The sequence below is a fragment of the Cladophialophora yegresii genome, assembly GCF_000585515.1.
Source record: "Cladophialophora yegresii CBS 114405 chromosome Unknown aczIN-supercont1.7, whole genome shotgun sequence".
Lineage (NCBI taxonomy): Eukaryota > Fungi > Ascomycota > Eurotiomycetes > Chaetothyriales > Herpotrichiellaceae > Cladophialophora > Cladophialophora yegresii.
Window position 1 is genome coordinate 2,421,814 of NW_006913051.1, and position 13,033 is coordinate 2,434,846.

General features: G+C 53.7%; 3 protein-coding genes across 3 annotated transcripts; 1 reads left to right on the forward strand and 2 right to left on the reverse strand.

Annotated features, from left to right (window-relative positions):
• Positions 1 to 2,233: 2,233 nt before the first annotated feature.
• Positions 2,234 to 3,941, reverse strand: A1O7_09978 (uncharacterized protein; the record flags this gene model as incomplete). Its single annotated transcript, XM_007763962.1, has 2 exons — positions 2,234 to 3,592; positions 3,654 to 3,941. The coding sequence occupies 2 exons, from the start codon at positions 3,939 to 3,941 to the stop codon at positions 2,234 to 2,236; spliced, it is 1,647 nt and encodes a 548-aa protein (XP_007762152.1).
• Positions 3,942 to 4,657: 716 nt separating this feature from the next.
• Positions 4,658 to 6,148, forward strand: A1O7_09979 (uncharacterized protein; the record flags this gene model as incomplete). The annotated part of the gene is made up of 1 exon (XM_007763963.1): positions 4,658 to 6,148. One exon carries the CDS (start codon positions 4,658 to 4,660, stop codon positions 6,146 to 6,148), a length of 1,491 nt encoding a protein of 496 aa, XP_007762153.1.
• Positions 6,149 to 11,395: 5,247 nt separating this feature from the next.
• On the reverse strand, positions 11,396 to 11,815 carry A1O7_09980 (uncharacterized protein; the record flags this gene model as incomplete). Its single annotated transcript, XM_007763964.1, has 1 exon — positions 11,396 to 11,815. A coding segment is annotated over one exon (420 nt), but the record flags the coding sequence as incomplete, so codon positions are not given.
• Positions 11,816 to 13,033: the final 1,218 nt, after the last annotated feature.

Below are 13,033 nucleotides of genomic sequence, written 5' to 3' on the forward strand. Positions count from 1 at the left end.
AGTGCGTGTTAAGAGAATGGCAAGAGTGGCAGGCAGCGAATCGAGGTCAGTGCCTCCGTCCGCATCGGCCGCACCTGCGATTGGCCCGGTGGCATGAAGCCTATTCCGGTCGGTACGAGTACAGTATCTGTCAAAGAAGCGGACACCGCGCTCCGCCCTTTTGCGTTGCGAGCTGGGCAAGGATTGTTTTTCGAGTGACCCAATCGTAAGCTCGATATGTCTGAGAGCTTCCCGACGCGGATGAAGGATTCGACTCTTATGCTAACGTGGGATCAGCCCGAGATCAGTCATCCAACGCTAGGTCTAGGAATGGGGGCGAATTTTTGCAACACCGTAGTGAGGCGCAGGCGGGCTGATCTGCCCGAGGCACCCGGAGAGGCCGGGCATCATATAAAGCGCATGACCCGAGCACCGGGCCACGAAGCCCTCACGCGCTCGGCATGTTTCATGATCAAGTTGTCATCGGGCTTGGAGAAGACATGATCGTGCGGGTGCACGGAGGAGGGAGGACGTCAAGATATCCAGCCGATCCATGCACGTAGCCGGCCTTGCTTACAGCATGCCATGCAGTCTCTCCATGTCCTTGTCCGCCTTAGTCTGCATTTTGACAAACGCCACCTGCGTGGCTGATGCAGTAGTGACCATCGACCATCTGGGTTGCCATGATATATATGCTAAAATGATTCCATATCGCTGTTGCCGCTCTGCGAGGACCAGAATCTGATCTCCCGGCAGATGCAGCTCGGGGGATGCAGCTTCTCACCAGGGCGCTGTGGGAGTCATGGCGGAGGCCTCTCTCGCCCCACGCTGTGAGACGTGTCTCGCTCCCTAAATATAGCCTTAGGCACCATTGCCTATTGCCTATGTCAACACGCAGACGTACTACTACCGCAGTGTCCCAAGTTGTCCGCAGGATCCCAATCCTGGAGGTAAGCAGTCTCATCGCTGGAGGACGTCTTACCTGCCGACTTCGCTGTCTGCGTCCACGCGGACTTTGGACGGCGATTGCTTCCGTGGGATCCGGTCTTGACAGCAACGGTATTTTAAAAGCTCCAGAAGTCCCTTGGGTTGTTTCGGTCGCCGTGGCTGGCTGCTTGCGATGCGATACTGAAAGCCGAGCTTTGCAAGTCGTTTCGAGGCCCCGTCGCCCTGCTAGAAGCCTATAGGGAAGGAGCCTGCGCACTGCGAACCCGAGATCCAGTGAGAAGAATTTGGTAGGACAACTCAATCCCCGAATCACCCAGCACAGAACGGCCCACATTTGGGATCCTTGGTCAATCTAGACCTCCACGTCCAATCGGCTGCCTATGAAGAAAGGTATCACAAAGGAGCCTCAGAGGCTGCGTCACTGGGCTCGCTGTGCACACAAGAAGAGTGCTGGAATGAAGCAACAAAAGCCCACGTGCCATCAGCGCAAATAATGAACCTTTCGTCTACTATCACAGAGGCGCAGAGGCGCAGAGTCCTGGGCAGCAGACACTATTCCTCAAACTTTCTTGGTGCGAGGTCCTCCTATCAGACTGCGCCACGCTTGCTGACGACAGCCAGCTCATTTTGCACACTTAGATTTCAGATTTTCGTGCTCATACCCAATCCCAGATACCATCCATGCAGGAGGCGCAAGAGATATTCATGGGCTGGACACGACGTACGTGGCTGGCTGGTGGACCCCCCTGCCCTACGCCTTGCTTGGTCGCATCGCCCAAACAAAGCAATCCAACGAATTCGTGCAGGTCAACTGAAGTTGACTTTCAACAAAGACACGGTCTTTCAGCAATGGCAATCACGGTGCAGGTTGGACATGAGGGACTACGCAATGGTTGCTGGGCACTCGGTGCCGCTTCTGGCTCTTGTCATACGCACGGGACCATTATCAAGGGAGCCGGTCTCGACCGACTGTTGAAACGAGGCAACTCTACGGTTCCAGTGTCGACTGTCGAACATGACGACTTCATCGCCGGGTAAAATTCGCAGGTCAGTGGCTAGCGGAGCCATACAATGTCTTCGGGTAGCGCAGTGGCTGGGCATGGGCAGTCTGAGCTCGACACCTCAACCAAGTTGTCAGCACACGGAGACCGTTCAAATATGTCGGGCAAAAAGGTTTGATATCAGAATTCTTAGTTAATCACAGGCTGCATGGAGCCCAGCTGGCTGCGGGACTGGTGCCCGTACTGCACGCGCAGCAATGCATGCCAAACAGGATAAGAATATCAAGGTCAAAGTAGAAACCACTTCATACGCCAGTCATGACTTGCTGGACCCTGGGATACACATGCACCAGCCGCTCCCAAAACTCCGGATGGTCAGTCATGGCGACTTGCGGATCCCAAGCCATGGCGACGAAGATGGTGTCGATTCCGGAACCGATGGGGGTGGTAAACGTTTGACATATCTGCAGTCCAACCAAGAAAGCAAATGCCATGATGACAGGCGTGAATGTTCTGCTGTCGTTGTAGGCTGGTTGAGTGTACTCCAGGTACAAATAGGCCAGGAGAGCGGAGAGGTAAGCGACGAACACCGATCCCATGGTCAGCACGGGTCCCACGAGACAGTCGTTCACCAACGCATCCACTCCGCGGTCTCTCATCATCGTCCAAGTATCTTTGGCCGCCGGGATATATGCTTTTCCGTACAGAGCGATGTGAGAGAATGCGTATCTGTTGATGAACTGGACGGCCCAGTCCAGGATCCCAATAAAACAGCCGAGGATGCAGAACATGATCGTGCCAATGATGTTGCCCTCGGCAGCTTCCTGCTGTTGGGCGATGCTGCAGGCTTGACGAAGCATGTTGATTAGAGCAACAATCAAGCTGCCGAAAGAGATGGAACCGAAGGAATAAGTCGTGGCTCGCCTAAAGGCTCCGGCTGTGGCACCGCGAGGAATGCCGCCTGGTTTACCTGCACAAAAGTACCAGGAACCGTAAACTCCAGCGACGGTGGTGTGGATTGTGTTCTTCATCCATTCCGAGATCCAATACCCTGCAAATGTGACAAACACCACCAGGCCGATGACTTTGCCACTTGAGCAACCTGCTGATCCGCACGACGGATTGCTAGTGCTGCCCGAATTACTGGGCATGTATGAGGTATAAATGGCGACCAGTGTCACAGAGAACCAGGCGGCAAATGCCACGCTAGCAAGTCCTCCGACGAGACTGACCCAGAACACGTGCACTCTTTTCATTCTCGCGATATCCATTGCCTGTTGCAGCATGACCACAGCGAAGGGGATGCGCGGGATCCAGCTGATGAAACAAATCACAGCAAAGACGGCGAAGATTGCGAAGACAATACCCGCTCCCCACAAACGCCGGTACAGGTAGTAGACAGCAGTTGCGATGGCCAAGGCACAGTTCAGGATGCCTGTCAGCCATACGAATTGTTTGGTAAAGGCCCGAGCGGCCAGAAAATAGGCCCATGAGAAGACCAGTCCGACGCACAGGACGAAAGCGAAGAGAACGATGGTGTTGGTGTCCAGGGAGAAATCGTTGTTGCTTCCATAGATTCCCCCGCCATTGAACGTGTGGTACTTGGAATATCGATAGAGGGTAAGCCCGGAGACGGCGACGAAACCGCAGAAGGTTGCAATAAACTGTATGCATTTGATTAGCGCCAGCACCTTCCGAACTAGATCTCAGTGTCCGTGGGCTCACCAGCAGTCCGGCCCACAGATCATTGAATTCGGGCTTCTGAATTTTGAACGTCTCCTGGAAGCTCTGCTTGTCGTCTTGAGGCGGAACGAAATTCTGACCATAAGTAGGGGGCTGTACGCCGTACTTGGCCTCAGGCGGTGGATATGGCTGCTGGGGCGGCATGTAAGGCTGTCCATAGCCCTGCGGAGGCCCACTAGGAGGAGGATATTGTTGATAGCCCGTCTGCTGATATTGAGCGCCATCCATATTCTGGTTGTAGTAATCCGCTGCTTGACCTTGGTGAGCCATGACTGCGACGCGCGTCGAGTCTCGAGGACGGTGCGCTGAGGGCGTCCCCAGGGCACGAGTAAACAAATGCCTGTTCACTAATTATCAGTGCAGGCGTCGGAGAGAAGCGCAGCTGTAAGACATGCGGTTGAAGAGAGACAGAGGGAAGAATTGAACCACGAGAATCCGGCGCGAAATTTGTTGCGCAACAATGATGTCGACATGGAAGGACAGACGCAATTTGTGAATTTGTGTTTTGCGGGAAGGTTCAGCTTGCCATGGACCTGCCCGGCGCTGCAGAGACACGCCCGAACCGGCCGCGGGCGTCCATCATTGGGCACCCTGCTGGGCTCCCCCACCTGGAAGACCGGGGGCAGCCTCGCTAACGACGCCATCATCTTGAGCTTAAGCCAGTCGCTTCTTGCGCCCATCCAGTTAAAGCCCGCCGCGAAGCTCCACGGTTCAGACAGCCGAGCAGACCAAGATCGCCCACTGTCAGACATACACCCACAGGTTCCTGTCGCTCTCCATCTGTGCCATCTTGTCAGTTCGGGACTTTGCTCGTCGGGTCAGACTGGCTTGATCTCCACTTCCCTGCCGCTGTCGTCATGACCTTAACTGCCTCTTTCCTCCGACGAGACAGCTTCGATCTTCCAGCCATGTGCATCCTCACAGATCATTGCTCCTCCCTTGAGAGCAGCTGCGGCCGTCGACTCCGAAGTTGACGAATACTGACGATGGGAAGGTTGAGGGCAGCAGAGTGTCTCTTGGTCGCCTTGCTGGCTGTCTCTTGTCTTCCAATATCGACAGTCGCTCTCTGTCTCAATTATCTGTATCTGTTCCTTTTCGGTCGCAACTCCATTCACAAACGACTCAGAAATGTGACCGGCTTCAAGCCCAAGACCATTCTGATCACCGGAGTCAACACGCCCCATGGGTTGAAATTGGCAAGAGCTTTTCATTACACTGGTCACAGAGTTGTGGGTGCGGATTACGAGCCTGGGCCGCTCCCGCTTCAGGTTCGGTTTTCGAATGCGTTGAGCCAATTTCACAAATTGCCAGGTGAGACGCCGGGATCGCAGGAGGATGGATACGTGGCGCGTGTGGTGCACATGGTCGAGCATGAGGGTGCCGACTTGTGGATCAACTGCTCAAACAGTGCAATCCACGGCATGGAGGCGCAAGCAAGCGATGCGGTCGAACAGCATACTAAGTGCCAATGCTTCGCGCTGCGGACGAAAAACATGCCGTACTTTGCCAGTCGAGAGGCATTTCTCAAGTACTTGGCGAGTCAGGGACTGCCTGTTCCAGAGTCATATCAGGTCACTTCGCGAGCTGAGATACACAAAGTGCTAAGTAAAGCACGAGGGAGCCGCAGATACCTCCTCGAGAGCCTCGACCAAGAGGGAGTCAATGCCAACATAGCCAGGACGATGCTTCCGAGCAGGACCATCAGCCAGACGTATGACACTGTCTCACGTATAACCATCGCCAATACTACGCCCTGGAAACTGGAACAGGACATCAACGGATTGGAAAGATACTCCACGTTTGCGATTATTGTCAAAGGCTCGGTAAGGGCTTTTGTCGCCAGCCGCTCTCTACGACCCGGCTGCTATCAAGTGTTGGACTCGAAGTCCGCTCTGCATCATGCCATGTTACGCTTCGTTCACACGTTTGCACGTAAACAAGGCCCTGAGTTCACCACTCATCTCGGCTTCGAGTTCTGTGTCGATGAGCAAGCTACTGAATCGGGCGTGTTTCAATCCATCCTGCCGGTTCAAGTCTCCATTGGCGCTAACGCCGCTATGCAGCTGTTCTACGGAATGGGTGGCTCAGTCCCATTGGCCAGAGCCTATCTATCGCTCTTTGCTGCTGAGGAGGTCAACACCAATGGAAGGATCACGAGGCCAACGCCAGCTATTATACAACAAGAAGTGCTACCGGATGACGTAGCAATTCCCGATACGGGGATGCCTGGAATCTATGATCTTGGTCAGGATTTGCTCGACTTGTGCCTCGAGCCATTGCGCGACTTCTTCATGTTCAGGAGCAGCCTGATCGAGTTGATGAGACACATATTTGAGCTTCTTAGCCACTTGATCCTCTGGAGAGAAAATACATACGACTTCCAGGACCCTTTGCCTTTCTGGGTGTCCTACCAAGTATATGTTCCGCTGCGCCTCATCAGAAGTACCCTATTTCCAGACAACAAGCAGCCCGGTTGATGGTTCAAGGCGCACGATAACAGCACTCTTCCGACATTGAGCATCTCCGAGAGCGGACCACGGCTTACCGGATGAGAGCGGCACCAAAGCTTCGTCTGCCGCAGTCTAACTCGGGATTTGAGATATGCATCCAGTGGCTGATTTGACAGGTACAACTGGTGAACTGGCCAGAACGACCAATGAGACATCTTCAGCTGCACGTACCCAGGATTGACCGATGTTGCCTTGAGCGAGAGCGATGTTACCAGGAAAGGATTTGGCTGTAAGCTCCCCTGCCTTGGGAGGCCTGCCACCAGTGCCACAAGGCACGCCTAAGTACCAGCTGTGGAAAGTTGAGAGCCTGCCATGATGACTTGTCACCCTGCTTCGCTCAACGCCATGTCGGTATTGCTACAGAAAGGGCAAGTGTTCGTGACTGCTCAAGATTGTAGCCATTGCGGCGGCTTGCTGAAGATGGGCACTTTCACGTCAAATCCTCAGTGACGCTGGAAGCGCACATGGTGTCGGAAGGGAAACTCCAGCCGTGCAGAAAGCCGTCGGCACAATCTGCTCTTCCAGAGTTTAAAAGGTAGCAAGTTTGACCAAAGAAGCTACGGAACACCCGGGCTGGAATAGGGATGAGGGCAGTCGTCCTCATCCACATGGAGGCAAGCGTGGGGAAACTCAACTGACCACTTCCTCTTTGGAGGCTTCAACTCTAAACTAGAGAAGCCCTGGGACTAAGGGAGCTTGTGACTGGTGGCCGTCGACTCGTTGTCGCCATCCTGCATACGTTGCGAGCGTTACGGATAGACGGATGTAGCATCTAGAGATTTGAGCTGTGACCTACTGTAGCAGCTTGTGCATTTGCAACATTGCTCAGCTCGCTTGACAGGAAAGGACGCCAAGCGACGGGGGTCGAAGGGCACCAACGGACCGTTCCAAGCTCCTTCCTTTTTCACAAGGGTCAACATGGCCCCGACCCAGTCGGGGAACCGACCCTCCGATGCGACGCAGGAACAAGGCTCGTTGAGCAGTCCATGCTACTGTGACAGCGTCGTAGCATACATTACAGAACAGCCCGCACACTGGGCACTCGGGGTTCTCTACTCTACCTCGTACTGAGGTGACCAACAAGCGAAAGCATCTCGCATGGTGCATATGCCTTTGCCGAAACCAGCAAACTCGAGGCAGATCTCATAGCCCTAGTGCCAGAAGGGGTTGCTGTTCGAGGGGATCTTGACTCAAAAGTCAATCCAAGTCCACGTCTAACCCCAACTACGAAACGCCAGGAACCCCAGAAAACTCCCATCTGGGTCAGGCAGTCCACGTGTGGACTGGGCCGTCAGGGACAAGGTTGCCGAATAGCCCGAGTCGGCTAAAAGCCTAACATGCACTTGACCGATACAGGAGAGGCTAGGGAGCTTTTGGGTAAGGTCATTCAGCTGTTAGTCGACCAAGCCGCAGGGTAGCGTCACAGGGGTCGATGGTGCAATCTTCATCTCGGGCGCCTCAATGCCGAGAGGTTGTCATGAAGCCCGAGAAGTGGCCTGTGCGCGGGATCGTGTCCTACAGAGTCAAAAGAGTCTAGGCTTGCGCCTCTCGCCTCTTTGTCTTGCGGGGTCAATCGTCGGACCCCCTGCATTACCTTCCAGAATGGACGGGACACCGTCAAGACCTGGAAAACAGTCAAGTAAGTTACGTGATAGTGTTTGTTAGTCTCAGCCAAAGCTTGTAGCCGGCGCAGCCAATGGTTGGCCATGGTGAATGTCAAATGATCCGTCGAGACTAAGACAAGAGAGCCCTGGTACCTCGTAGAAGGAGGGCTGGAAAACGACAAGGCAATAGGGCGGAAGACTGCGCCCACTGTACTGAGTACAGCCGGAGTGACAGCTGGGCTCGCTCCGGCTAGGTATCTCCAGCTTCCCATTCCAATCCAGAGAGATATGCGAAGGTACAGAGTATTGAACCGCCTGAAGGATTACCACAATCCTGGTACGATACTCGACACACGAACTCCGGAGCACTTCCGTGACCTGATCGATCGATTGCGCCAGGGTCTACTGCCTAACCTGGCTACCGTAAGGGGAAGTCACCCTCCTGCCCGATCCGACTACTGTGGTACGTCCCGTCCTGTGTACTAATGACGCATGGATCGCGCTGGGGTCAAGAACAAAGTCAATAGCGTGCACATCGCCTCTCACTCGGTAGTTAGTGCATTGCAGCGCCACCAGCTACCACCGAAACACACTTCCACACGCCTGGAGTTTGTATCAGATCAAGGCCATGGCAGGCAGGGAGACAATCAAACTTTCGTCACGAATTTTGTGCTCCATGGTAGGTGGTCCGGTCCTGCTGCATGGTTGACACACTTGACAGCCGTGAGAGACACGGGAGAAACGGGGAAAACGTGAACAGTACCGAGTAAGTACCAGCACACTAACCACCTGGAAACCAACGCTGTGGAGCTGTCAGAGATTATACTTTGCACCACAATCCGTACACAATCCGCGGTGATATCATACGTTCTCCGTGTGGCTGTTCCACCTAGGTACTAAGCCAACGGAAATGCAGCCCGGAGAGAGATCTTCTAGCGGTACGAGTACTGGTTACTTACCTTGACCAGGACCGAGTATGCCATTATGGTTAATGGACGCAATAGTGTGCAATTACAAGCGAGCACTCCACCGCAGGAGGTGCATCACAGTATCCATATCCCAGTACTCGCACGAGTAGCTCCGGAAAGCAGATCCAGATCTAGATCAGATGAGATCAGATCAGATCAAGTGGATCGGCTGGGATGGGATCACACCAGACAGCGAGTACGAGGTAAGGATCATCATCAACCAGCTCAACCCAACTCCATCACTTTCACTTCGCACCACATCACATCACTTCTAGCCGGACTCGGACAACTCCCTACGAGATACATAGTACATCGATCTGGATCTTAGATCCGTGCGGTCCATGCGATGCGTGTTCCACACTAACTATGTGCAGTAGGTGGTTACACGCTCCACCCACACGTACCTAGGTACATATATACAGCCCAGTACATAGTCCGTACCTGCTTTGCCTACCCATTTGCAGTAATCCCCTGCGAGTTACTCTCTGCACGGGCAGATCGCTAACCACGGTGGATGGTCCCCCTAATTTACCTCCGGGAAGGCTTGGAGATACGTACATGAAATACGCGATGGGCAAAAAAGGCGATGAGTACTCCGTACGTTTGCGCCGTACTTGATATTCTGAGAGACTGGCTTGTGAGTGGGCACGAGTAACGGGTCCATACTCCCCATTGTACGCGGAGGAACGAGCCGCGGCTCAACACCCCGGCACAAGGCATACGGCATGGGGCATACGGTATACCACGGTGCGAGAGCTACTAACAGTAGCTCATACGCGTGATGGAGCCTCAAAGCGTGATCACAGCCAGCCGCACTCCCTGGGATGATCACCCATCCACCTTCGTTCCGTTGCAGTGGTCACGGTCCTGGTCCTGGTCCGGGTCACACCATGGTCAGGAAATGACTTCCATGAGCAAATCGAGCAAAGCAGAGTCAAGCGCCGTCAGTGTTGCGTGATCATGGCCCGGAAATGACTTCCATGAGCAGCGCGCGATGCGGAGCACAGCAAGCTGCGTACGGCCAGTGTAATGCGTCTGATTGATTGATTGATTGATTGATTGATTGATGGATTGATCGATGGAGGACTCCGAACTTGGTTTGGCTTGGATTTTGACTTTTCATGCACGATGGGTTCCCACGACTCCTTGCGAGTCAGTCAGTAGGGTAGCTCGTCCTCGGCCATGGTCACGGTCGTGGTCCTGGTCCTGGAACCTCCTTGTACGGACGAACTGATGCGCGAAAAATCATTCGGATCGTATCGCCGTGAGATAAAGATGCTGTACTTAACCTTATCGTCCAGATACTCCGCGTGGCAGGTGATGTGATTTGATCAGATAGAGACACAGACACAGACACAGCGCGCCAGGCATGAAATTCTAGCCTCGCACCCACCTCGTCACACGGTATCATTGGAGAAGCGTCCTGGGCGGGGCGGAGATTGTTTCCGGAAGGTACCCGCACCATTCGTACGAGGTACTGTTGGAGTGGGAGTAGGATCAGGAGTAGTGAGAGGAGAAAGGAGTAGCCAGTGCAGTAGGTACTCTGTCTTCCTAGAAGAAGTACTATGTACTGAGTATGGTACTGTAAGGTCGATGCGAGACGGGGATCAGAGTGTGGGTGGGGTCACGGATGTTAGATACGGGTACTCCATACTAACTACCTAGGTACGAGTTAGGTAGTCTCCAGCGATATCGAACATGGGTGTAGCTCCCGCCAGCAAAGATAAGGATGAGCGAGCGGGTGGCGCGTGGAGGGGCCACAGGAGGTGGGTGAGAGCACTGAGGCCACCCAGAGGCGGCACGGAAATCCAAGATAGAGTAGGTACTCCTTACTGTACACAGGATGCTCAATGTAGATATCAGGTACTGGAGGGTTTGTGCGCACAGGGCAGGTTGATTCTTCTCGGAATCCTGCCCCGTCGAATGTTTTCTCAATTTGTTCTGTTCTGTTCTGTTCTGTGCTGTTCTGTCTTCTGAAGCCCCCTTGGGACCATATGATAGATACTCCGTACCGCATACTGGATGCTGCTATTGCGAACATAAGAAAAATGAGGAGAGTGCTGTGCTCCTGGTTGGACCCATTCGTTCCCCCGCCTGTCACATAACATGGTAATAGAGAAAATCGAAGTGAAGGTAGTGGTTCTCATCGCCGTACCTCATCTCACCCGTCCTGTATCCAAAGTGACCCAAACACCAGAGCCTTGAACCATGCAGTCCAGTCAGTGATGGTAACATGTTGGTATCACAACAAGAGTCGAGTCCATGAATCCCAAGTCCCAACCCAAGGACACCATCAGTGAGCGCCCAACGTGTTCTAAATGCTTGGCTTTGATGCAATGCATGGAAGCAATCAAATGAACAGCAATAACAAGATCCATCATGTAAGGCAACACAGTCCATGAAGCCCTCTTCCCGTGGGGCATGATTGCAATATCGCCATTTTTCCAAACCCCTTCCAATTCTTGGAGCCAATGTGGAAATGCAAAGAACTTTTGTGAAACACCCGCTAGACACGCATAGAACAAGACAGGATTAAAAATGAGGGCATTCAAAATCCGGCTCCCTCCGATAAGGGCCCCCTTTCGTCGACCTCGTGTTTCGTCAAAAATTCGTGGTGGCTGTGATCAAAGTATGGCTCAAGATGCCCGACAGGATGTCTTCGTGTCCTCGTTGCTCTGCATCGAGACTCTTCTCTTCAGGGTCCTTGTCTGGTCGAATGATCCCACGTAGTTCTTGAGGTCGTTCTGGGCTTGTTCAGACAGTTTCGGACTGACAGGCCGTGAGGACACGGTCGAGAGCGAGTTCGAGGATACAGTACGGTGTAGAGAGAAGTCATAGGCCGGGGCGAGGAAGAAAGCCGTGTTGGTGGTGGTGTTCATCAAGGATCGTTGTGGTGAAGAGAAAAAGCTGGTGATGCTGGTGTCACGGGGAGAAGTGGACGGTGTCGAGGATGCCAGTGTGTATTGGTCGAGTTGTGTGAGACGGCATGCTGAGGAACAGAAGTTGGTACCGTTGGTCTGACGATCGCAGGACAAGCAGAAGTCGCCGAGAAGGAAATCCATGTCTGCTGTCGTACGACTGTAGGAGGAGATGACTCGAAGCAGTGGGGGGAGTCGTGGCGATTTATATATGTCCCGGCAATGGAGGGTATGGCAAGGGCACAGGCTATCTTGTGTCGTGATCGTAGCCGTGTGGCAGTGGTGGGTGTCAATGGGTGGTCACGCAGGCAGGCCTGTATCTCATCCTCAGACACGACTGACGTTTGATGTATAGTTGCAAAAAGGTAGGCCTCGAGATGATGGATGCTAAGTTAAGGCCTGGAATGTCCGTGGAACGGGGCGCTGATGATTCATGAACGTCTCGTTTCAAGAAGAGGTTGTGTGGAAGGGAAAAGGTTGTCTGGTGATGGGAGCAACCAATGTTTATCAGAAAATGCTTCGAGCGTTGGGAGCGTGGAGGTGGAACGCAGCGGGCAAAAGAGGGCAGTTGATGAACCGGCAGCGTGCCTGAACAGGAATAACGCTGGTGTTTGAGGGCTGCAGTAGCCTGGAAAGAAAAAAGAGGGGAAGCCACCAGAGAGAGCTAACTGAACCAGGCTTTGACTGATCCACCCCGAGCTGAGCGTCCAGGGTGCTGGTGGGTGCAGCTTCAGGCGTCAGGCTTAGGCTTCAGGCTTCAGGCTGCAGGCGCTGCTCTTTGTCCACAGCGGCCTTTTCTTCACCACACCACCAGCACTGCACAAAATTTCATTTCTCCCTCATCCAGATCTCACTCCACTCCTCCTTGTGAGCGCCTCATAACGCCGTAATACTCTGTACGAGTAATCGTCTGTAATCCACCACGGGTGCTATCGGCCTGAGGCCTGCTCCTCTTCCCTTGCTGATCCCACGCCCTCGTACCGCACCGCATCAACTGCTCCATCACGAGTGCCAACATCTGGTCTGCTCTCACTGCAATCTGCAAGCTAAGCCGAAATTCATCGTTCGCTACGAGTCTGAACTAGGGTCCCAACCCCGGCTGCCCTGACTCCCACGCAATCAAGGCACCACCCAATGGGCTTGCTGTAGCCAGCCGACACCTGCTATCTGATTTGAGAAAAGCTTCGACCACCACCTGGTAGTCCGTGCTCGCTTGATCAAGTTATTCGCTCTTGCCAAGGGCGCTCATAACAACTTTCTTTGACTCCGAGGACAGTCAAGACTGATGTTGGCCAGGAATCACGAGACGCCTGCTGTACACCCACCCGACTCCAGATACTGTACGTTGCCGTTTCTAACGCC